Below are 24,994 nucleotides of genomic sequence, written 5' to 3' on the forward strand. Positions count from 1 at the left end.
AGGCTCCATTATGAGAAAATGAAAGGCTTAGGGAAGAGGATGAAAAACAAGATGGCATGGTGGTTACCTTAGAAAATCTAATAACGGCTGAATGTTGAAAAGTGACAAATTCAAACTTAAAAAAAGGCATACTTTCTTCTAAGTTCCACACCATCAGCTAAAACATTCCACAAAGAAAAGAAATACACTTAATGCATACATATGCGTGCACACACACACATAACACAGAATTGAAGAATACATAGTTATGAACTTAGGTGACCAAAATGTCATCTATTCATTAAAAATTGTACTGATGGTGTTATAGGTTTAATTGTATCCCCAAAAAAGATGTTGAAGTCCTACCCCTAGTACTTAGAATGTGACCTTATTTGGAAATAAGGTCTTTACAGAAGTAATCAAGTTAAAAGGAGGTCATTAAAGTGGGCCCTAATCCAATATGACTTATGTCCTTATAAAAAGGGGAAATTTGGAGACTGTGATGGATAAGCACAGAGGGAAGGCCATGTGAAGACACACAGGGAGAAGACGGCCATGTGACTGGAGTGAGGCATCTACAAGCCAGGGAATGCCCAGGATTGCTGGAGGCAAGAAAGGATCCTCCCTTAGAGCCCACAGGGAGAGCACGCTGCTGCCCACACCTGGATCTGGGACTTCAGGCCTCCAGACCTGCGAGACAAGAAATTTCTGTTGTTTTTAACCACTCAGTTTTTGTTACTCTGTTACAGTAACCCTAGGAAACTATTACAGATGATTAAAAGAATAGCATCATCCAATTTTTTTAAAGTTTTTGAACAGTTCTTTCCTAAATAAATAAAAATGAATAAATAATAAAAAATGTTTACTTAGTTTAACTGTCTAGTACTGTACTGATTCCATTTTTCTAAGAATATTAAATATGAGGTCTGCTCTGTTTGGCATAAAATTTTGAACAAAGGGTTTAAAGGAAAATATCTTGTGATTAAGGTTCTTTGTCAAGACTGTGATAGTAGCTGTCATTTTTGCAGCTTTAAATATACAGAGTGACATCTTTAATGAAGGAGGATGGTGATATTCAAACACTTTAAACTGGTCCTATTATATGATTTTCAAATTATCATCATCATATTTTAGTAATGAACCTCACAGCCTTCCGCTCTGGCCATTGTTGAATGGAGGCCGTTAGCCTAAGTAAATACTTCTCTGATGGAGCTGTTAGGAGCCTGGGACCACTCCAGTCAGTCATTTGGACAGGCTTGATAAACCAAGCCCACAGTCCACCGCCATTAAAGACACAGAGCGAGCTACATTTGCTGCACTCGCAATATTAATTAAACATTGATGGTGAGCTTAACTGTTCAGAAGAAGGGGACATCCATAGCAAGTGGATGTGCAAATCTCAGAACTTTAGAGCTGAAAGGGCCCTTGGAGATCATCTGCCCATCTGGTCTAATGCTGTTGGGATGGAGGAAAGCAAATTAGAACCGGGGCAAGAGGTTGATGAAGAATTGGCCTAGCATGGAGGGGGACAATTAAAACAATACCTGCCAGGAGTTGATTTGGGGAAGAGTATAGACAGAAGGCAGCAGGAATTGAGCTGGAGAAACAACAAGTGGAGACACAGGTAGGAGGTTTGGAGAGATCAGGCAAACACCCAGGAAGCTGGCAAGTTGGGGAATGATTAACTAATGCCCATCTTGTCCTGGGGACTTTCTCAGAGCTGATCTTGCATTTTTATCAGCTTTCTGTCTGGAGTTGAGCACTGACTAGTGGAGTGGGGAGAGACGGCAGTCAGGGGGAGACTGAGCAGAAGAGTGCCACCAGTGACCCAAGTCAACCTTGGCAGCCTTGGGCTCTGGTGCCGACTTGAAGCAACCCATTAGGCAAAGCCTTAGGCAAAATTTCACCATCTGTAAACACCTGCCATTTGAACACCTTTCTCTGCCCTCCTAACTGAAATTACAAAGAGTCAAATATTTACAAGAGAAACCTGGCAGTGATGATTAGGAATGGCAGAGACAAGAGCAACACCTCACATTTCCTTCTTCCCTTATGGGGCGGGACCATGGATGTCCCAATGCAGCTGAAATACGGAAGGAGGAGAGCGCCTGAAACTCTTCAGGGACCCAGCTCAAAGAAGAATGGGAAGTTCCCAATGCTGTCACCTCGAGACATTATTACCGTACTGAAACGTACTGAAACGACACCCAAAATGTGAACAGAGGGAAAACTGCAATCCCACCCTCTCTCTCCCCCACCACTTGCAAAGCCATTTCCAGGACCCTGTGCTACGTGCCTCAGGGATTTGGGGATCCTGTGATCACCTGTGAAGGACCTGTGTGGTCCTTCAGGGAGTCATGTTCCAGGATGTCACTGAGATGGGTATTAAGGCAGACAAACTCTTTGACATTAACAACCTCCTCATACATCTAAGGTATGCGCACTCCAGAAAAGGGGCTAACGGGTGGCATACAGCTCCTTCTACGTGCCATAGTCCATTTGTTTTGCTAGAGGAAACTCATTCCTTCCTCTTCAAGTACGGGAAAGGCAGAATTTATACTGATCTCTGTGCTTTCCGATACCCTGTTCTCTTATCTCTTTGCCTTTCTGTCAGAAAACATTTCTCACCTTCATTGTGTGATATGGGGATAGAGCTGTGCTTCTCAACTGAGGGTGATTTTGCTCCCCAGGGGACAATTGGCAATGTCTGGATACATTTGTGGTGTCATAACGTTGGGGGCGAGGTGCTACTGGCATCTAGTGAATAGAGGTCAGGGCTGCTGCCTACATCCTACAATGCACAGGACAGCCCCCAGAACAAAGAATCATCTCATCCTGCATGTCAATAGTGCTGAGGTAAGAAACCCTCAGAGAAAAAGAGAAATAGTTATTTTGAAAAATCTTGCAGCCATAACACAAGGAGAAGCCTCACAGCACCATGAATAGGAGGGATCTCTTCAAAACAAAGATGCATAAACTGGGGGGAGATTTTCTTCTAAAAAACCCCTGAATACTAGCTGCACGGGTTGAATGGTGGCCTTGCAAAAACTGTATCTGCCCGAAATCTGTACGTGTGACCTTATTTGAAGAAAGGATCTTTGTAAATCTAATTAAGTTAAGGATCTCAAGATGAGATCATCCTAGATTATCCAGTGGGCCCTAAATCCAACAACAAGTGTCCTTATAAGAGAAAGGTGGGGGAGATTTGAGACACTGTGACACACAGAGAAGGCCATATGAAGAGGGAGGGAGAGATTGGTATTACGCACCAACAAGCCGAGGAACTCCTGGAGCCACCTGAAGATGCAAGAGGCAAAGGATTCTCCCCTAGAGACTTCGGAGGGAGCGTGGCCCTGCTGACACCTTGATTTCAGACTACCGACTTCCAGAACTATGAGAGAATAAATTTCTGTTGTTTAAAGCCACTAAATTTGTACTAATTTGTTATAGCAGCCCTAGGAAACTAATACAATACCCTAAGGATATTTTCAGACTTGTATTCTTTCTAACGGCAGAAATGTCTAGTTTAAATGTGATTTCCAAATGAATTTTTTTGAGATTTATATTTACAAGCCAAGGGTGTTTCTCGTGAGCTAAATGACTCCTGAACCAACAGTAACATTTATTTTATTTTATTTATTTATTTATTTTTTTAATTTTATTTATTTATTTTTTCCCCCAAAGCCCAGTAGATAGTTGTATGTCATAGCTGCACATCCTTCTAGTTGCTGTATGTGGGACACGGCCTTAGCATGGCCGGAGAAGCGGTACGTTGGTGCGCGCCTGGGATCCGAACCCGGGCCGCCAGCACCGGAGTGCACACACTTAACCTCTAAGCCACGGGGCCAGCCCAGTAACATTTATTTTAAACAAAAGATAATGACCCTTAGTATATGCAGCAGACCCAACAGTCTAAAGACAGCATCTTCTCTCAAAGGACAGACAGATTTTAGGCAGCAAATTCACAAGCATCAAGTGTCTCAAAGTAAGTGTACATTAGCATTCAAATCTGTCTTAAAAGTTTTTTTTTTTTTTTTTTTAAAGATTTTTTATTTATTTTATTTTTTCCCCCCAAAGCCCCAGCAGATAGTTGCATGTCATAGCTGCACATCCTTCTAGTTGCTGTATGTGGGACTCGGCCTCAGGATGGACGGAGAAGTGGTGCCTCGATGCGCACCCGGGATCCGAACCCGGGCCACCAGCATCGCAGCGCGCGCACTTAACCACCAAGCCACAGGGCCGGCCCCTGTCTTAAAAGTTTTAATGTGAGCAGCAGACAGAGGTAAAATCACTTTAACCAAGTTCTTAGGACTGTCTTTGTGACAAGTGATAAAAATTCAACTCTAGGGGGCCGGCCAGGTGGCTCAAGCGGTTAAGTGCGCGCGCTCCGCTTCGGCGGCCCGGGGTCCGCCGGTTCGGATCCCAGGCATGCACAGGCGCTCCGCTTCGGTGGCCCAGGGTTTGCCGGTTCGGATCCCGGGCATGCACGTACCGCTTGGCAAGCCATGCTGTGGCGGTGTCCCATATAAAGTGGAGGAAGATGGGCACGGATGTTAGCCTAGGGCCAGTCTTCCTCAGCAAAAAAAAGAGGAGGATTGGCAGATGTTAGCACAGGGCTGATCTTCCTCACAAAAAAAAAAAAAAAATTCAACTCCAACAAGTTTAAGCTAAAAACAAAGTTTTTCAATATTTTGTAACTGGAAAGCACAAGGTGAGAAAACCCCATTCAAATCCAGGATAGCCCAGGAATTCAAGGTATGCTACAAGAATTCAACAGTGCCAATTCCTAGTTATGATGGCTTCTGTTGGGCCTTATTCTCGGGCAGACACCACCTGGTGACAAGATGGCTGCAAGTAGCCTACAGTTGACATCATCCTTTGAGCCCATGATTGCAAAGAAAAGAGATTAGCCCTGTTTCTCTCAGGGCATATTTCAAAGTCCTTAAAAGCCATTAATTAGCTGCACTTGGGTCCTTTACAGAACCTTGGACCAAGGAGATGGGATACTCTTATTAGGCTTCCTGGATCACTGGCCTTCCTGCGAGATACAAGAAATAGAGGCCATGTATATTACTTTCCTTTGGCTGCTGTAAAGAATTGTCATAAACTTGGTACCTTAATTCAATAGAACTTTATTCTCTCACAGTTTTGGAGGCCGGAAGGCAGAAATCAGCATCAGTAGACCGAATTCGCTCCCTCTAGAGACTCCAGGGAAGAACCCTTCCTTAACTCTTCCAGCTTCTGGTGGCTGCTGCATTCCTTGGCTTGTGGCTGCACCACTCTATTCTTCAAGGCCAGCCTCTCCAAGTCTCTCTCTGCCCCATCTTCACACGGATTTCTCCTCGCACGTGTGTGTCAAATCTCCCTCGGCCTCCCTCTCGAAAGGACACTAGTGAAGCATTTAGTGCCCACCCATATATAAGAAAGCCTCCCATCTCAAGGTTCTTAACCACATCTTTGCCACAAGGGTAACACTCACAGGTTCCAGGGATTAGGACATGGATATCATTTGGGGGGCCATTTTTCAGCCTACCACATCATGTCACTGGTAATACTGCCAGAATCACAGAATGTGGTCCTGGTAATCCCAGAAGGAAAGTAAACAAGCAAGGCAGTGACAGATGCCCCTTACAGGCCAACACATAGACTTGCTCAGTTAACCCTGCAGCTCACTCTCTAGAGACAATGAAGTCTCACACATCTGAACTGCCACATAAGCCAGCTGAATCTAATGCCTGCTTTACCTTTAGAGTGGGGCTAAGAGAGAGAGTGGTAGAAAGAGTGGGTTTCATTCTATGTTCATTTTTGTGCTCATGCTCATTCATCCCTGTGAACCTGGCTCATTCATGGCTATTTCTTAGAGGAGATCTGCAATAATCATCAAGGTGTGATCCTGGATCAGAGGCATCAAAGCCGCCATGACATCAATATCAGCTTTATCAAGACAAAGCCAAGGCTCTAGATATTGAGGCAGAACCAGCTGCTGTCAAGTTTAGAAATCTGAAGTTCACATGCAACCATAGCAGGGAACAAACAGTGTTGATGATGGAAAAAAAGGTATGTATCCATTCCTTAGCATTTCTTCCCTGACTCCTACAAGGCTCAAGCTGAGGCGAAGAAAAAGGGACCCCTCAACAAACTCTAATTATAACATGGAAAGAAGTTTTGAAACCAGGTTTAAAATTTTGTCTGTTTTTACTTTTTTTTCATGAGTCTATTTAAATTGATCAGCCTTTGCTGATACTAAAAATAAGGCATATAGGGGCCAGACCAGTGGCGCAAGTGGTTAAGTGTGCGTGCTCCACTCGACGGCCTGGGGTTCGCAGGTTCAGATCTCGGGCGTGCACTGTTGCACCGCTTGTTAAGCCATGCTGTGGCGGCGTCCCACATAGAAAGTAGAGGAAGATGGGCACGGATGTTAGCCCAGTGCCCATCTTCCTAAAGAAAAAAAAGGGGGTGGGGGGAGGATTGGCACTGGATGTTAGCTCAGGGCTAGTCCTCCTCACAAAAAAAATAAAATAAAATAATGCATATATACGGAAAATTACGATTTGGAAAATTACGATAAAGTATATAAAGGAAAATCCAAGGGGCCAGCCCTTGGCATAGCAGTTAAGTGCACCCACTCTGCTGCTGCAGATCCCAGGGGCGCACTGACACACTGCTTGTCAGGCCATGCTATGGCGGCATCTCACATAAAGTGGAGGAAGATCAGCACGATGTTAGCTCAGGGCCAGTCTTCCTCAGCAAAAAGAGGAGGATTGGCATGGATGTTAGCTCAGGGCTGATCTTCCTCACAAAAAAAAAAAAAAAAGAAAGAAAAATCCAAGCCACTCAGCACATGGAGAAGACCACTGGCTAATTTACTTATTTCAAATACTAAACTTAACTTAAATATAAAAAACAAAAAAAATTTGAGGTCGAATTGAAGGAATGCCTGAACTTCATAGTTCTTCACAAGACATTTAAACCCCTAAAATGTACCTAAAAGGTACCATTATATGAAAAAAAAAAAAAAAGTTTTAAACATGTGGAGGATGAGGTCACGAATGTTGTTTATTTTTTAACTACATACCTTCATAGAGCACGTTTATGTTTCCAGGTAGTAAAATTTAGATCAGCTAGTTACGAAAAATCAGAAGAAACAAATAAAAAACAATCCTCGACAATTACAAAATGTAACAAATCTCACACAAAATACTTTGAAAAGGAATAAATTTTGAAATCTAAGCTGACTTTTAGCATGATTCTCCAAGAAATACAGAAGGGAAAAAATGAGTATTTATCAAGCAAAATATCCTATTCATAAGAGACCAATCACTTGTTAGGAAAAAATAAAATAAACATCATTGAAAATTGATTGTATCGTGAACTATAGTAAATCCTAAGAAATTCCACACAAATAAAGACTATGGTCCTTAATGTTCCACCCACATTCGTTGTTTTACTTCTTATACTCCAAATCATCCCAGGTTTGTTTTGTATTTGGAGCACCATTTTCTTGTATACTTATTATTTATCTTTGTTTTCCCATAGAATTTCTAATTGCATTTCTACTTTTCCTTTTGATAAAAATAATCTTTATGTAAAAACTACTTTCCAGTTGTTAACCCTGTAATTTGGATAAAAATACCTACTTTCTTGTCAAAGGCATTTTTATGGAACCCTCATTTCTTCTTACATATTTTTGGATGAATTGTTTATATGAGATACCATATTTTTATTTCTATGAATTCTTTACGGAAATCAATTTTCTCTTTTCCATGACAGCCTTTTCATGCCTTATGGGTACAATATCATCTTTATATTATTTTTGTAACTAAAGTTAAACAGGCACTTAATTTATGAAGAGATCTACAGGGCTTAACACAAGAATCTAAAGTAAGCCCTCTACGTCATAGCTCCTATACTGTTTCATAACAGGAACTGTGAAGAAAATTAGAGCTGGGTATGTGAATTGCTTTGTAGACTAGTGGGCATCAATGCCTGTTGCTCTGAATGTGATTTTTCATATCAGAATGATTACTAATGTCAATAAGATTCTACTTGTAGTCTGGTTAGATATCAACAAAATTGTTCTCTAAAAGTCCATACAAAATATATGTGAGCACGACCACTACAGATTGTGGGAGAGGAGCTGGGATCTCACTACACAGACTTATACTTAATTTCCCTGCGTTTTTAAAGTGAGAGTTCTCAAGCTGTTTATGGGTGTACTAGCCCAATGTACCTCCAGGTTTTTCATCTTCCAAAATTAAACCACTCTCTTCTTTCAGTATGATACAGGAGCAGCTGTGCTGCAGCACCAAGTGAGGGAGAAGATCTGGGCATCTAACTGCTTCTTCCATTGCCTCCTGGTTTCTGTAGTTTTTGTTAAAAAAATCAGCTGTGAATCTTATTTTTCCTCCACTGAAGTTTATGTGTCTTTTTCTCCCCACTCTGGTTTCTTTTTAATATGTTTCCCTTTGTCACTGGTTTTCACCAGTTTGGCTACAATGTGTCTAGGTGTGGTTTTGTAGTATTTATCATATTTGGGGTTTACTGAACTTCTTAATCTGTTGAATGATGTCTTGAATCCTTTTTGAAAAGTCTCAGCAATAATTACTATGAATATAGCTACTGCTTTGTTCTTTCTCTTCCCCTTTGAGACTCAAATTATATGTTAGATAGAGTTTTGAATGTGTCATTTGTGTCTCTTACTTGTACCTTTTTTTTTGCCCCTAATGCCTCTCTGTACATCAGTTTAGATATTTTCCACCAATTTGTCTTCCAGTTTACTAATACAATATGCGCTAATATCTAATCTGCTGCTAAGATCATTCATTTAGTTCCAGATTTCAGATATTGTTTATTTTTTAAAAATTTTGAAATGTCCATTTGATACCTTCTTGTAGATTCTAATTTACTGATGAAATTCTACATTCCTTAATCAATTACGTCTAAATTTTCCTCTACATTTTTGGATATATTAATTATAGTTATTTAACATCATTTTCTGCTAACTATGCTAACCATATCATCTGTGAGTTTAATTCTATAGCCTATTTTTATCTAATTTACTGTCATGAAGTCTTGCCTTTTCACACGTCTAGAATATTTTATTGTACGCTAGCAATTGCAGATTAAAAAAAAAAAAAAAAAAACCTATAGAGACTTCAGAAAAGCTACTTCCACTAAAAAATCTTCCTTAAGAGTGAGTTGCTTTGGCCATTGGTTGAGCAGATTTGGGGAGTGGGGGAGGGTGAAGGCAGGGCTTGATTATCTCAGTCCATTCAGGGACTAAGCTGTCAGGGCTGAGGTACAGTCTGGAAAGATTCAATATAGTTTTGATTCATCCTTGTTTCTTGGGCATGGTGTTCCAGGGAACACCTGCTGGGTATGCAGCCCCTTGGTCCTTTCAGATTGTGGGAGATTCATTCTACTCTGTTTTAGCTTTAGATCTTTAGCTGCAAGACCCATGCATCATCAATTTTGGCCATCATCTTCAGAGGGAAGACTGGCCATGTGTTTGAGGCCCATTACGTCTTTAACTTGTGGCTACACCTCTGTGTGACTGCCAAAACATGGGCTAGCTTCTCTCTTTCTGAGCAGCAGCCATCTACTGAAGGCTCAGCCTCGAGCTAAACCCAAAACACTTTTATCTTCTCTCCCATTTCACTTATTAGGAGCTTATGACCTTTAAAATTTGTGTTCTGTCCTTAAAATGGTGTGAGGAAAGAGGTGAGGTAATGACGCGTGTTCAATCTTCAATTGTTTACTGAATATCTACAATATTTCCTTGAATCTCATTGAATATAATATTTGGCCTTTCTTTAACGTCCTCTTATACTCCTGGGACTATTGCTGTTTCCTCTGAAGTCATTAGTTTCAACTGTTATCTGGCTTTTGTCACCATGTTTTTTATTGCAGTTTTCTCTGTTCCTGTATCTTTCCAAATTTCCAATGAAAGATTGCTGCCTATCCTTCAAAAAGTCTTGAAATTTGGGGTATATATATGATTCCGTTTCTAGTGTTCACAGAAGTTTTCCTTTCGTATACCTTTATTGTCATCTAAATGCTATGTTTTAGATAGATACTGATGTATGTGGGTTCTCTCCACCCTCTTGAATCAGAATCTGATGGCTGTACTTTAACACTATTTTAGATTTCAATGTTCCTTTATTCAAATGCTGATTAAAACATTTTTGGCAAAAACTTTATGAGGTCTTTGGACTGCAAACATTAACACAATTCCATACATAGTCATACCCATGTTCTTATTAAACAGTCTACTTATAATAAGGAACTTCTGTTGGGTAACTTGCTTCTGTGACTTCTGGAAAACATGTAAACAATAACTGACTATCCTCAAAATCGGAAAATAGGGTTGAACTTCAAGAATTAAACTGTATAATCAACCCATATAAAATCATAGTCGAGATCATATACTACCATTTGAAAGAGGGCAAATATCCCTCAGGCATAAGAACTGATGAAAACAGATTAAACATTGTGACCTAATGAAGAAGTAATATATAAAATCTAAAAGGTCAGCTATGAGAGAATAGCAAAAGGAGAGTTTCATGGACATACATTCAACAAGGGCAGTACCCATCACAGCTCTATCCACAGTTACTCCATCCAACTCCATCACAGCTACTGAATAAATTCAGGATGACAAATGGCTCATATGTTAAAGAATCACCAAATCACAAGTTTCAGTCCATTCACTGGAAGCCAATGTGACTCACATTTTTCCATTTATATTTCTCCCTTCCTATTCATTTTCTCTTGGCCCCTAGGTAATGGGAGACTTCAGCATCCAGAATATGTAATCTCTTACCCAAATAAGAATCTATTACTTATATTTGAATCAAAGAGTATTCCTCGTACAGTGGCTTATCTATTTGTGTCAGCATCTTGGGAAAGGCACACAAATAAGGAAAAAGAAAGCATAAGAGAAAATTCTGAGCATACTCATCATTCAACAGTTATGTCAGGTACTGGACCACCACTGAAATAGAAGCAGAAATGCACTTTAGATAAATGAAATGGACCCCTTCCTCTAGCTAGCAGCCTGAGATTATCAGACAGTGTTTGCTACTGGCTTACAGAAATCTCCTGAGCTCATTTCATGAAACTAAATGACACACCAGACTAAGAAAAATATTCATGCATCTTCAATTTAGTTTTTGAGGCTGCAAGTGAAGCATAAATTCAGAAGTGGATAGGGGAAATTATTAAAAATTGAGGCATGTATTCAATAATAAAGTATGTGTTACCTTTTTTTTTTCAAAGACATAAAAACACTTTACTTCTTTGGTGGTGTGGACCAGTGTCTGTGCAGTCAGAGTCTACAATATCAGGACAAACCTAAGTAAGATATAAAAATACCGAGTAATACACACCATAGTGGGTGCTGCTGGTACCCTACCCAGCTCTCCTTACAGGACAGCGCACCTTTTCTCTGGCTGCTGTCAGCATTGGCTGATACTGGCTCATAGCTGCTCCCTCTCTGGAGAATTGCTCTTGGCTGATGAGGGCCATCTCGTCAGGAGATGATGTCACCACATCTCCCAAATCCGAACGCTGCAGCTAACGACTGAGGGACAAGAGGGGAGATGGGTACAAATCACCATCCCCCTTGCATCAAAGGGGACCAAGTGCAGTTCTACCCACGCTCCTGAGTTCCCCCTGGGATCAGGCTGACGCCAGAATCCAGCTGAGAGCAAACCCTTGCCTAGTTCCTTTCTCTGCCTTATCCCTCACTCCCCACTTGCTGAGAACATGCCCTCAACACAGCACAGACTTCCCTGTGCTCAGACTCCCAGGGAACCTAACTTCAAGTCCAGATATAAATTACAATTATACAATAACAATTAGATTCACTGTAAGCCAGTCGTCAACCACGGGTGGTACGGCAGTCAGCACCACTGAGGACAATAAAGCCGCATAATGGTTAGTGATTAAGAGACTGTCCTCTGGAGCCCCACATACCCAGGTCCAAATCCTAGGTGATCTTGGTTAAATCACACAAACTCCCCAACCTTCAATTCCTCCTCTATAAAATATTGAACGTAATACCTGCACCTTTGTGCTGCTGAGAAAACACAAAGGAGATGATGCATGTCAAGAGCCGAGTGGACAGGAAGGGCACAGGAGATGCTGTCTGCTATTATTATTGTTGTCCTCATCATCTTATGACAAATTGGGTCATTAAAGTTACATCAAGTAAGCATAACGCCAAGTTTCCAATTATAGGGAAAGTTTTCCTTAAGAAGGAAGAATCCAGGAGTCATTGAAGCAATGACACCGTAAGTAGAAGGATGGTGCACATTAAGATTTTAATGCTGAAAAGGACTGCCGGAATAATCCAGTCTACTCTTCTCCCTGACTCTCCTCTCCAAAACACACCGTGGAGAAAATTGAGGTCCAAAGAGGTTAAGTGGTTTGTTCAAAGTATCCTCAGTTTGTTATTTACAGAAATGTTAGAAGTGTGAATAAATCTGTTTGTGTGTAGTAGAAAATTAGAATGGCTAGAATGGTGGGGATAGGGGGAAGAAGAGAGACAGTTAAGTGCATCCCTAAGGGCTAGTCTGGTTTTTCCTAGCACCGTCTGGGAGAAAATGCTAATGCCTGTCAACGTCTGAATGTCCGGGTTTTCTGCTTCTTCCTGGGAATGCAGGCAAACTTCACTTCTCAGCCCCCTTGCAGTTGGTTGAGGCCATGTGACTGAGTTATGGCCACTGGAAATCGAGCAGAAGGGAGGCGTGTCACTTCCTGGCATGGCCCATACAGATCTCCTCTGCATGATCCTCATCTTTCTCCCATGCTGTCCCCAGAGGTTTGAGTTGAAGATGGAGGCACCATAAAAAAGAGAAGAATATGGAACAGAGCCCTCACAGCCTCTGTACTGGACTGTCATGCAAGTGAGGAATATGGCTGTGTGTGTGTGTGTGTGTGTGTGTGTGTGTGTGTGTTTAGGCATTGCATGGGAGTGCAGGCCTGTTTGTTAACAGCTGTTAACTCGACTTGACTAATACTCTCTGAAACTAGTAAAATCTCAGTCCTCATCTATATAAAATATACATAAGCAACCATAAATCCTCCAGGAAGTTATGAGAAAAGGAAAGTAAATGTATTTCAATAAATGGATAGATAACACAGTTCTTGACAAGGAATTTTCACTGAGAACAGATATATAAGAGGTAAGAATTTGGGAATAAATGGCTACACTATCTTAGGTTCCCAACCCATGAGACATCATCTACTAGGGACCCTGAAATTATTGCACAGGGAGTCAAAAGAAACATGTCAACCAAACATTGTCTGAAAAACAAACAAAACAAAACAAAGAATTACCCTGTACCATATGGTGTTCACTCATCCATTCAAGAAATACTCATGGAGAACTTGCTGTATACTAGGTACCATAACAGGCGACAAACTTTTTCTTATAGGGTCAGAGAGTAAACATTTTAGGCTCGTGTGCTAGACAGTCTCTGTTGCACCTGGTCAACTCTGCTGATGTGGCAGCCATCGACAATATGTGAAGGAATGGATGTGTCTGTGTTCCAATAAACTTTATTAACTATGATCACAGTCAAGCAGTATGCAAATGAATGGGCGTGGATGTGTTCCAATAAAACTTTATGATCCACAAGCCTTAGTCTGCAGACCCCTGAAAGGTTTTAATAAAGATAATCTCTAAGATCCCTTCAACTTCTACAACACTATGATTTTAAGAGCATATTTGATAAAGAAAGGAAAAAAGAAACAAAGTTTAAAATCATGATTTTTGAGTACTACAGGGAGACCAGTCTCCCTTTGTCCAATATAAATATAAAATTTGATTTTAAAAATGAATCAATGTGAATATCTCATTTGAATAGTTATTCTAAATCATTAATTAATACATCATTCTTTAAATTATACAGAAAAATTCCAACAGAGGGTAGTTATACCATATTGTTATGACCCATTAGAGAGGGTATTGGTGTTATAAATTGACTCAATTTATTTTTAAATTTAATTTCACATTAATAAAAGGAAGCAATTTAAACTCAAGAATCCCAGCAGCTTCTTTAGAAATAGCCTCTAAGGATTCATACATGTGTTTGGTTAAAGATGTGATGAAATCTAAAGAGGGAAATTCCCTAAGCACCTCAAAGATCTTACAGATTCAATCAAGTAATCTTAACATCACAGCCTAGAAAAGTGGCTTCTTCAAAGCAAGGAAGCTGGGGCAGCCATCATCTGACACAGGGTCTCTCAACCTTGGCACTATTACCATTCAGAGCCAGGAAATTCTCCGTTGAGCGGGGAGGGGCTGCCCTGTGCATTGTAGAATGTTTAACAGAGTCCCTGGTCGCTACCCTCCTGCATATCAGTATCAGCCCCACCCCCAGTGCCAGTGGTGACAATCAGATATTCCCAGGGGGTTAAATAGCCCCCAGTGGAGAAGCACTGGTTTAGAATTGTCTCAAGTTGAAACTCAATTTTCCAAACCTAAATACACAGGAAACAAAGTTAACTGTATACTACCTTAACTTTCAAGAGAATTCTATACCAATATTGACCAAGTAATTAGAGACGTTAACAGTTTTCAATTTAGAAATCATAGAGAGGCAGGTGGCAAATTGGAACACAGATTTCAATTTTTCTGTTTATTCCAGCAGTCGTGAGTGAGAAACAGGCTGTGAATTCCTTTCCCTTAGTAGCAAAACAATATAAAAATGGATTTTGAGCAATTTCCCGAAAGAATGTTAGAAAGATAGCGAGCTTAAATGAGCTCAGTCCCTTCGTGTTCTTAGGACGCCGTTCAAAGCGCGTCTACCTCGGGCCATCTGAGGTACAGTCCCAGATGGGCAAATGTTGTCAATTAGTCTTGAGGCCAGCTGCACTTTTATATTTTGAAAAAAGCTTTGTTCTTGTAAAATAACCACTGTGATCAAGGCACGAAGAAAAGTGATGCTGAAGAGTTGAATGTGTTATTATGACAAGGAGCAGGAGAGATGCACAATGGTAAACTGCCATATCTTCTCTCGCTATGCCTGAAAATGATTGGTTTTCAAGATGCGATGGCTAAATTTCATCAGGGGGTGTGCTGCAAGGAAATTTATCACAGCCTCTGAGTGGAAAGATGCCTTATAAATGCTACTACATTCATATTTGATTCTCTAGTCATGATGAAAAACAGGTTTTATTTCCTTAAATTACAAGCAACTCTTGGACTTTCACTTTAATATGTTAAGGTATGTCTGTTTGGAAATCATAACAAATATCCCAAATAGAGCCATTCTATCTCATGGTATATTTATATGTGAATATTTCCCTGGTGATGCCAAGAGATTTACTCAAATGGATAATGTTCATTCAGGGAAACAGAGTAATTGTGTCCCAACCCAACCCGTCCTCAAATCTTTACTACTTCAGAAACTCCCCTAGTGATATGTCAGCTTTACTAGGGAGGCAAAGGGAAAGAGACCTCTGATTCGGAGTCCTGTTGACTCCAGTTCCAGACTATTGTCAGCAACAAGTTTATCAGGCAGCGGACCTCAAAGTGTGTTTTCTCATTGTGAAGCCACCACACAAAAGTCCATTTTTCTCATCATGGATTTCAGTATGGTTCCAGGAGCAGAGCCATAAGGCATGACCATGTTTGGATGGACAGCATGCTCCGACGCCTATGTGTAATGCCAGTAACTCGTCCCCGGTCCTCCCCTCACCTCTCTGGCAGGGACGAGAGCTGGAAGCCCCTCTTCTCCTCTCACCAAGCAACATAAATTGGGATGATCAAGTCACTGTGTGGAGACCACCTTGACCTGAGGAAGGGGAAAGGAAGATGATGCACTAAGTGGTGTTCATTGTGTTCCTGCTGTGGCCAGGAACTGTGCTGCTCTACGTAAAGTAGCACGTTGAATTTGGGGGTCATTGACAGGGGTAAAGGGTCTCTAGAATTCTATGAAAATCATTTAATAGAAGGAAAAAAAAGGAACATTACTCACCAGCTTCCATCTCATTACTGATCCTAAAACAATTTCAAGGCAGGAGAAGAATTTGTGGGAGAGGAGAAGTGTAGAACAGTATTGAGCAGACAGGTGACTGGTATGTAAGAAAGGAATGTATCAGAGTTGGGAATTACCTGTATTGTTCTAGAATCATCCTTTTGGGTGAGAATATACATACATGTGTTTTAGGATGACACTTTCAGCAAGCATTTCTCATCCTTGAGTCTCTGGGTTGTGATATTTTCCTTCTCTTGAATTTAAGGCCAAAAATATGAAGTTTATCCACATCCCACTAATGGTGAGTGAAAAAAGATACAGGAAGAGTGAACATAGCACGAAATATCAATGGATTAAAGTTTTCACAGACATTTGTCTTGAGTCTACCACCTGCCAGGTAACCCACTCTAATGATCCACTCTAGTCTAATACTGAAGATACAAAGAGAAATAAAATGCTCTTCACAACACACAGAGTGAATTTCAATATGAGACACTAGGTGCTAGTCAGAAATAAAGGCTGCGAGGCTATGAAATGCATCAGAGGGTCATCAGCCCAAACAGACTCAGGATGGGTTGCAAAGAAGTGATGGCTAAGTGAGACTTAGTATCGGCAGTCTTTTTCTAGATTAAGAAGAGGATGGGGCATAAGTGTTTATGCGAGAGAGGACAGCAAGAGCAAATGTCTGAAGTTGGGAAATAGCCTCTGGTCTGGCAAGCTCTAAGCAACTTGCCATTGCAGACAAGGTGGAAGTGTCTCAAGTTGATGGGGAGAGACAGGAACAATGCAAGCTGCCAGCTGGAAGTGGACACTGCTGTCCTGCAGAGAGCACAAGACTAAATGAAGCCCTGTCTGGTGTTAAATGAGGGCTATCATTGATGCTCAATTCTCACGCTCTCCACTTTTTTGCAACTTGCTCATCATCCTTGGTCTCAATTTCTTCACTTTCCCATGTTTAAATAATAATTTTCTATCTTTGGAGAGAGAGGGAAGGAAAAAATTATTAGCCTGAGACATCCAAATTAATCCAGATGATCCCTGGTAGAAAATAACATTTCTCTAACATAACTGAAGGCATACAAGTCATAACTGCTTCTGTCACTCATGATCTAGAACTGCACTGTCCAGGTGGGTAGCACCAGCCACACTGAGCTCTTGAATGGTGGCTAATCTGAATTAAAATGTGCTCTAAGAGTAAAATACACACCACAGTTTGAAGACTTAATAAAAAAAAATAATGAATGTAACATATCTCATTAATTTCTTGTAATGATTACAGGTTGAAATGAAAATATTTCGGATATGATGAGTTAGGTAAAGTATACTGTTAAAAATAATTTGCCCTGTCTGTTTGTATGTGACCACCAGCTGATCTTAAACCACCATGTGGCTCACATTATATTTCTACTGGACAGCACTGTTTATAACACTAATACAGCCCTTTCTTTATCAATGTGCCTACTCTTTTTTGTTACCCTTGGAAATAGTTATTTAAATTAAAAGAAAAAATTTATAGAAATCAACAAGACAAATTTAATGGAGACATGTAAGAAAAGAGTGTGTTGGAAAGAACTGCCTGCTCTGTCTCTCTCCACACAGAGTAAACAGTAGGCTACCGGGCAGCATACGCAACCACAAGATGTGAAAGAGGAGAGCTGCATTGTTTTGCCCCAACGATACAGCGATGTCTGACACCTGTTAACTAGGGCAGTGTTGTCAAAGCCACTATTCAGAAAGCCACTGTCTTCTTGCCTGGTCCTATGTCAGCAGACCATGCTGTCTCTCACTAGGTGGTGATGCTGATGGGTTTTCCAGACTTCAATAAGAACATTTCAATTCCATCAATAACCTAAACCTGATTTCCACCAAAAGGCTTCATGACATTGGGAAGCAACGATGGGAAAAGCACAGTTATTTTCCTTGCCCCCACAATAATATCATAAACGCATCAATGGCAAAGGTATCTCTCGATTTTTTGCATCTATTTATTCTGAAATAAAGTTGCAAGAAAAGTGCAATGACTCTCATAAAGGTATCACCTAGGAATCTAGGATTCCTAGATTTCCCATTTAACATTTTATCACATTTGCTGTATCATTCTTTCTCTCTGCGCATGTGTGTGTATAGACAGACACATTGTAATTTTTTAAATCATTTCAGAGTCAGTTGCCGAAATGATACCCTTTACTCCTACTTATCTCAGTAGGTTTCTCCAAAGAACAAGGACATTCTCCTACATGATCACATTACAGCTATCAAATCAAAATCAGGAAAGTAATATTAATACATTTCTAGTATCTTATCTACAGACATTAAAATTTTTCCAATTGTCCCAAAGTGTCCTCTATAGCACGAAAAAAATTTTGTTCTTTTCCAAGATGCAATTTGGATCAAGTGTTTCATTTGACTGTCATGTGTATTTTTTCTCCTTTATGATAGGAGAGCTCTTCATTCTTCTTATGCCTTTCATACTTGGTAATTTTTGAAGAGTAGAGGTCAGTTTTTTGTAGAATGATCCTCACTTTGGGTTTGCATTATGGTTCCTCATGATGAAATTGCTATAATTTTTGGCTGGAATATCATGTAAATCTTGCTGTGTCCTCAGTGCATCCAGTCAAGATGCTTATACTAGCTCTTTGGCCCAGTCTGGTGAGGGTGCCTTCAACCAGTTGGTTATGGTGGTACTGGCAAGGTTTCTTCATTATCTAAGTCAGAAGTTTTCCTTTTGTAATTAAAAAGTATTTTATAGGTAAATACTTTGAGACTATATAATTATCTTGATCATCAGACTCACCATAAATTTTAGCATCCATTGATCATTTTTGCCTGAATCAATTTTTAGCGATGGTTGCCAAATGATAATTTCATAATTAAATCATTCCTTCAATATTTATTAGTTGGCATTTTACGGTAAGGAAGAGCCATCCCTTCTGCCTTATTTGTTTATTCATTCATTTATTTTTATGTTAGTATATATGCATGGATTCTTAGTTTATTCAGTGTGTTATAATCTGATACTATCATTATTTATTTTAACAATCAAATTGTCCTAGATTTCTTCAGAGAGCCCATTTCAAGGTGGCTCCTAGGTCCTTTTGACACGCTGTCATCATTTTTTGAATATTTCCTTAATTTCTGAAAAAACAAGATCTTCCAGGCTTATCTGGGACTTTCGCTGCCCAAACTCTGGAATCAATTACTTTTCTAAGAAACTTTGGTTCCTTTTAGTGTAGAATTAAATTTAGAAATCAAACACTGTGTATTAAGTGTGCTCACTGCTACTGGGATGACAATGCTCCTATACCCTCTCAGCCAGGAGAGCTGGAAAACTAGGACGTCAATGAATATGTATATGCTAATATACATTTGTACACACAGGTATCTGCACATTCCACTTTTTTAACACACACAATATGCCAAATAATATATTATACTATAAGAATCAAAATGAGCATAATCCATATAGTTCCTATCTATAGGAAGATGTATATTTTTTATAACAGATTATTTAAAATCAGAGCTTTAAAACAGTATTTTGGTTAAACTGTTGATCATTCTGATTTCTTATTAATACATTCATAATTTTACCAACCAATGAACTCATTTAAAGAGTTTAGTTATATACTAAATTGCAGCTGAAATACAATTCATTACCCAGTGTGATGAAACATTTATGATAATAATTTATTATTTACTATTATCACTTTTAAAAAACAAAAGCAGTTAACACTTGGTGAGAAATTACTACGCCTTATCTCTTGCGTAGGCTTTACTTTTTATTTTTAGCGATGATAGTATGGGGACAGTAGAGTTTTGTGGCCATTTCACAGATAAGAAAACTCACAATTGCTGGAAGTCATGGAGCTAGAACACAAATCCATGTCTATCAGTCTTTGAAACCACTTTTTAGCTTTTTTGAAACTGCTTTTTACCAATATTACCTTTGCTTGTGGGACTGGCTTATTTTAAGGTCCTGGTGAATAAAAGATAGATCTAATATTAAATCCTAGCTCTAAAGTTTCCTTAATGTTCACAAACACCAGTATTACAAAGAGAAGAAAATAATATAAAGTTTTCCCCAATCACTTCTTAGAGCTCTAATACATGAGAGTGATATTAAAATTGAAGAACTCTTTGCAAACTACGCACAGCCCAAGGATTCTGGTATGCTGCACTGGGAGTTCCAGAATCTTGGTGAAGGAGACATTCATGTTAAACCCTCTGCTTTTCCAGGAGACCCGAGCTATCAGACCCTTCTAAAAGACTGGAGGGTGAAAGTGGGCCTTTGGGATTCAGACCTGCACTAAAATAAATACTCCATTCAAGCATAAGGATCTCAGGCTCCTTCTCCAAAATGCAAAAACAGAAGTAGGTAAATTTTTATCTATCATCACTTTTTCTTGGCTATGTGTGGTTTTTAACCCATATATTCATACTTACTCAATTATAAACAATAAATAGGAGACAAAGGTATTTTTCTAAGAGGGTTGATTTTTACAAGAATATGATTGCTGAATGCATCAAATTGAATAATCAATGATTATTCTAACTGGGGAGAAAAGGTGGCTCCTAGACATTGAGTAAATGTCCTTTGAATTATCTATCATTTGATGCAGAGTAAAAGAGGATGATGCCCACAAAAAGAAGAGGGGCTGCACAGCAGGGGAAAAAGGCTAATTGGTCATCAAAGCAAGTGATGACTCACATTAAATATGGCAGCCAGGAGTCCTGTGGCCCGAGCCGCTGAGGAAATGAAGCCCTGCTCTGCCTTGATTAATACCGTTACATACGTCTGTCTTCATCCCCTCAAACAGTGAGCTAATTGGGATGGAAAATGAAAGCTTGAGAAAAATAAATTGCACCTACCTGGATCAGAGACAAATCCTCAAGCTGTAACCTGAAGAGGTAGTTTCTACAAAATACAAAAAGACAACAGTTTTATTTTTAAAAGATTCCAAGAAATTACAGTTCATAAACATTATGAGAACAAGGGAAAAAGACAATGATTTTTGGCTTCCAGTGCATCCTCCTGCTAAGAATGTGTTTAGACCAGTTTTCCTTGGACCTCAGAGTTCAAAGAGGCCTTCAATATGTCAACGGACTCATATTTGAGATTGGCGAGAAAGCTAAGGGATAAGGGGTGTGAGTATGTGGGGGGTGTGGGGAAGATACTAAGGTCTATCTAAATTATTAATTGGCTCTCTTGATCTGTGTGGAGTGGACAAAAGGACATGGGCATTCACTTCTGAAACTGAGTTTAAGTAAGACGTTATAAAACCATTCTTCACACATCTTCATTCTCACAGATCACCTACATTCACCATTTTTATAATTAAAACACGTCTAGGTTTTGAATTCAACAATGGTCTGGGTATTATAGTGCTCTGCCTTGTTAGATGGATTCCATGTGTACTAAGTTTAGAAGCCTGAACTTGATGGTCTGCCATCAAGGTTTGAAAGAGTCTCTGGCTGCCCAAGTGTGAAACAGGAAATCAGAGAAAAGGAGACTATCAGTTTTCAACAACCGGAAAGAACAGGGAAATAGGCAATAGAGATCAGCAGAGCATGGGAAAAAGCCATCAATATCAGTCACACTAGGCTTTGGACTCTATTGTTGTAGCCTTTCAAAACAATGAACTGGGCTCCCTTGTGCAAGATGCTTTGGCCTCTAACTCAAATCATGAACGAACACCTCCTTAACTTCATGCAGATGAGAAGCTGGGGCAGCAGGAGTAGCACTCCAGGGATGAATGTCAGCCCAGGTGTGAACAATAATGGCAAGGAGAAATGGACATATAATGGAAAGCAGACCCGTGAGTGTGTAAAGGGGTCTCTGAGAAGCTGAGAGAATTGTTATAATGGCCTGGTCTAAGGTTATTTCTACAAAACTAAGAGAATAGCAGAATTTTCCCAACATTAGCAAGAAACACAAGCAGATTACTTTCACTATCTGGGGAGGGGAGTAGATAGCAGAAGTGGACACTCTGTCCCAGTAGAAGTGACAAGAGACAGCCAAGTCAGGCCAAGGGCATAGCCTTGAGAGAACCAAGAAACATCCCAATGGTGTGGATAGAGACAGGGAGCACAAAGCAATAGCGATGGCTATAGCCAGTACTAGCTGATATGGCTATAGCCAGTACTAGCTGATATCCAGGAGCATGTGTGTGCACACTGCTGGATGATGAAAAGGGACTACGTTCACTTTTAGGGTGCTCTCATGAGTCCCAGGCATCCTCCCTGGGCACTCAGGTTTCTCACCATTTGTCCCCCACCATGGGGGTACTGCCATCCTGCACTCCTCCAAACCACTACAATGGCCTCTTCACCACACTCTTCCTACCCTCCAATGTAATCTCTGAAATAACACCAGAGAAGCTCCCAGAAGTGTTGCCTGGCATATAGTATCTCTATCATAAAGCCAAGTGGGGAAAACTTCCCCTCTTTTATTACAGTTGAGTCATAGCCCTCTATGAAGAACCAGATTAAGGATGCCTTTGAGGAGGAAATATGGCAGCAGAGTCTATTTTTGTTTAGTCAGGCACCATGCAGAGGCAGGGTTTCCAACAGAAACATTTTCCTGCAGAGGAAGGAATGTGAACTCGGTGCACGTATGAAAGAGTGCGGTCAAGCTGCCAAGGTAAGCGCCGCTGGAGGCTAGCTAACATTTGAAGATTTGCCAAGCTCTCACCTGATGTGAAATAGAGACCAGCATGACTCCTCCAAGAGAAGCTAGAAATCTATAGACACACATAAATCTTTCAGATGAGGGGCTTACACGTGGCACCAGAGGCAATTACTACCCATAACGCACTACCTACCCTCACTCTGGTTTCAAAATTGGTTTCCTGGCTGCAGGAAGCTGCCAGTGGTCACTGTCCCTCTACTACAGGAGGCAGCATTTTCTAGTGGTTAAAAAAATTTGTGCAAAAGCCAAAGTTCTGCTACCATACAACCTCCAATATTCTATGTCTCAGTCTTCTCATCTGTACAATGGAGCTAGTAGTCATATCAGGGGCACGAGGTTTAAATCCAAGGAAAACACTTAGAATGGTGTCTGACCCATTGTAACCAGTCAATTAATAGTAGCTACTTCTAGATAGTTTATGAAAAATATTAAAATTTCCAGACACACTGAAATTCTCAGCTTGTTCTCGACTGCACAGAGAACAAAACAGCATTCCTGGCTGCCAGCAATTGCAGGCTACAGGCATAAGCAAGTGCAATTATCTGGGTGTTCAGGTGTTGGGGCTTGTTGTCAGTAGGGATGGTGGTGGCCCTAGTGGAGTTTTAGAAAAGAAGACAACATTGTTTATCTTGGTCATTGGTTCTTGGACCTAATCATCACATTCTTTCCAACTCATCAGATCTTTCAAGACTTTTTCTGTAAATATCCCCAATATTCATATTTTTGGTCAGTGGATTACCTAAGAGTTTTGATGATATTGCAAAGCCATCTCCCTCTCTCTCTCTCTCTCTTTTCCTCTCTCTTTCTCTCCGCGCCCCCAAACACACACACACATGCATGCCCATACTACAGTATCTATCTCTGGGAACTTTCTAGAAAGGCAGCTCTCATATACAAAGGGAGGGCTGGAAGTGCCTTCACACCATTGAGGAAAGAGAATGGTAGTGTCCCTGATGCTCTGTAGAGCTCTGGGCAGGCCAGCTGGAAAGAAAAGTTCAAAGTCCTCTGTCTACTTGGGGAGAGGGTTGAAGGAGGCATAGAGATCATTCTCTAAAACACCTGGGTCCAGTTTTCTAGTGTTTTCCATGGGGGAAATGGTATGGTCTGAATGTTTGTGTCTCCCCAAAATTCATATGTTGAAAATCTAATCCCCAAAGGTGATGGTATTAGCAGGAGGATCCTTTGGAAGGTGATTTGGTCATGAGGGTGGAGCCCTCCTGGTGGGATTAGTGCCTTTCAAAAGAGGCTTCAGGGGCCGGCCCCGTGGCTCAAGCGGTTAAGTGCGCATGCTCTGCTGTGGTGGCCCGGGGTTCACAGGTTTGGATCCCGGGCACGCACAGACGCACTGCTTGTTGAGCCATGCTGTGGCGGTGTCCCATATAAAGTAGAGAAAGATGGGCATGGATGTTAACTCAGGACCAATCTTCCTCAGCAAAAAGAGGAGAATTGGCATCAGATGTTAGCTCAGGGCCGATCTTCCTCACAAAAAAAAAAAAAAGAAGAGACTTCAAAGAGATCCCTAGCCCCTTCCACCATATGAGGACACAGCGAGAAGATGGCCATCTACAACCTGGAAGAGGGCCCTCACCAGAACCTAACCTGCTGGCATCCTGATCTCAAACTTCAGGCCTCTAGAAATTCTGCTATTTATAAGCTACCCAGTCTGTGGTATTTCATCATAGTACCCCAAATGGATAAAGACAGGAAGACACTGATTTATGACAACAAATACGCCACACTCTCCATCCACATCTCCCCAAGCAAATCTAATGGTCAACCTTTCTTTTTCTGCCTCTCAGGTCCCAAAAGGCTGTAAAGATACCCCGCCCCACTCCAGCCATTGCCAGTGGATTTCAGCCATCTACTCCTCCTTCCCCAAACACCTGAGAACTATGGCGCCCTCACAACCATCTCATCAGTAATAAGTCAGTGTGGTAGAGGCATTCAATAGGTGAGCAGAAGGGGCAGAGAGGAGGGGCATGCTTACTAGGAAAATTATCACAGTAATTATGAGATACCACCACCACCACCACCATCACCACCATGTCCAATATGCTAATGAAAAGAAGTACTTTTCCTTTGGTATTTTCTGGATTACAAGATGCAAGTTGGTGATTTTTTAACCCATCCTCAATTTTTTTGATCTTAAAAAAAAACCATGCAATCCAAGAATTCTAGAGCTAAGTTGTCAGTAGAGAGCATATACCCTCAATTTGTAGATGAGGAAACTTCTGCAAATTAAGAGGCACAGTGTCATTTATCCAAGATTATTAGGGTTTAGACAAAGTCCTAGGAATGAAACAAACCCCCCACCTTGGTGTCCCTTGTCCCATTGTGCTACAAG

At 40.6% G+C, this 24,994-nt stretch overlaps 1 protein-coding gene across 3 annotated transcripts in view; it reads right to left on the reverse strand.

Moving 5' to 3' along the window:
• SEMA5A (semaphorin 5A) overlaps window positions 1–24,994 on the reverse strand; it is a 470,062-nt gene that overhangs the window by 221,980 nt on the left and 223,088 nt on the right. For all 3 annotated transcript variants that reach the window (XM_004440053.3, XM_087443115.1, XM_087443116.1), the window contains one exon: window positions 20,832–20,877. In XM_004440053.3, the coding sequence (XP_004440110.1) occupies window positions 20,832–20,877 (46 nt within the window). The remainder of the gene's footprint in view (window positions 1–20,831; window positions 20,878–24,994) is intronic.

The sequence above is a fragment of the Ceratotherium simum genome, chromosome 18 (genome assembly GCF_057802395.1).
Source record: "Ceratotherium simum simum isolate JZ-2026a chromosome 18, ASM5780239v1, whole genome shotgun sequence".
In the NCBI taxonomy this organism is placed as follows: Eukaryota; Metazoa; Chordata; class Mammalia; order Perissodactyla; family Rhinocerotidae; genus Ceratotherium; species Ceratotherium simum.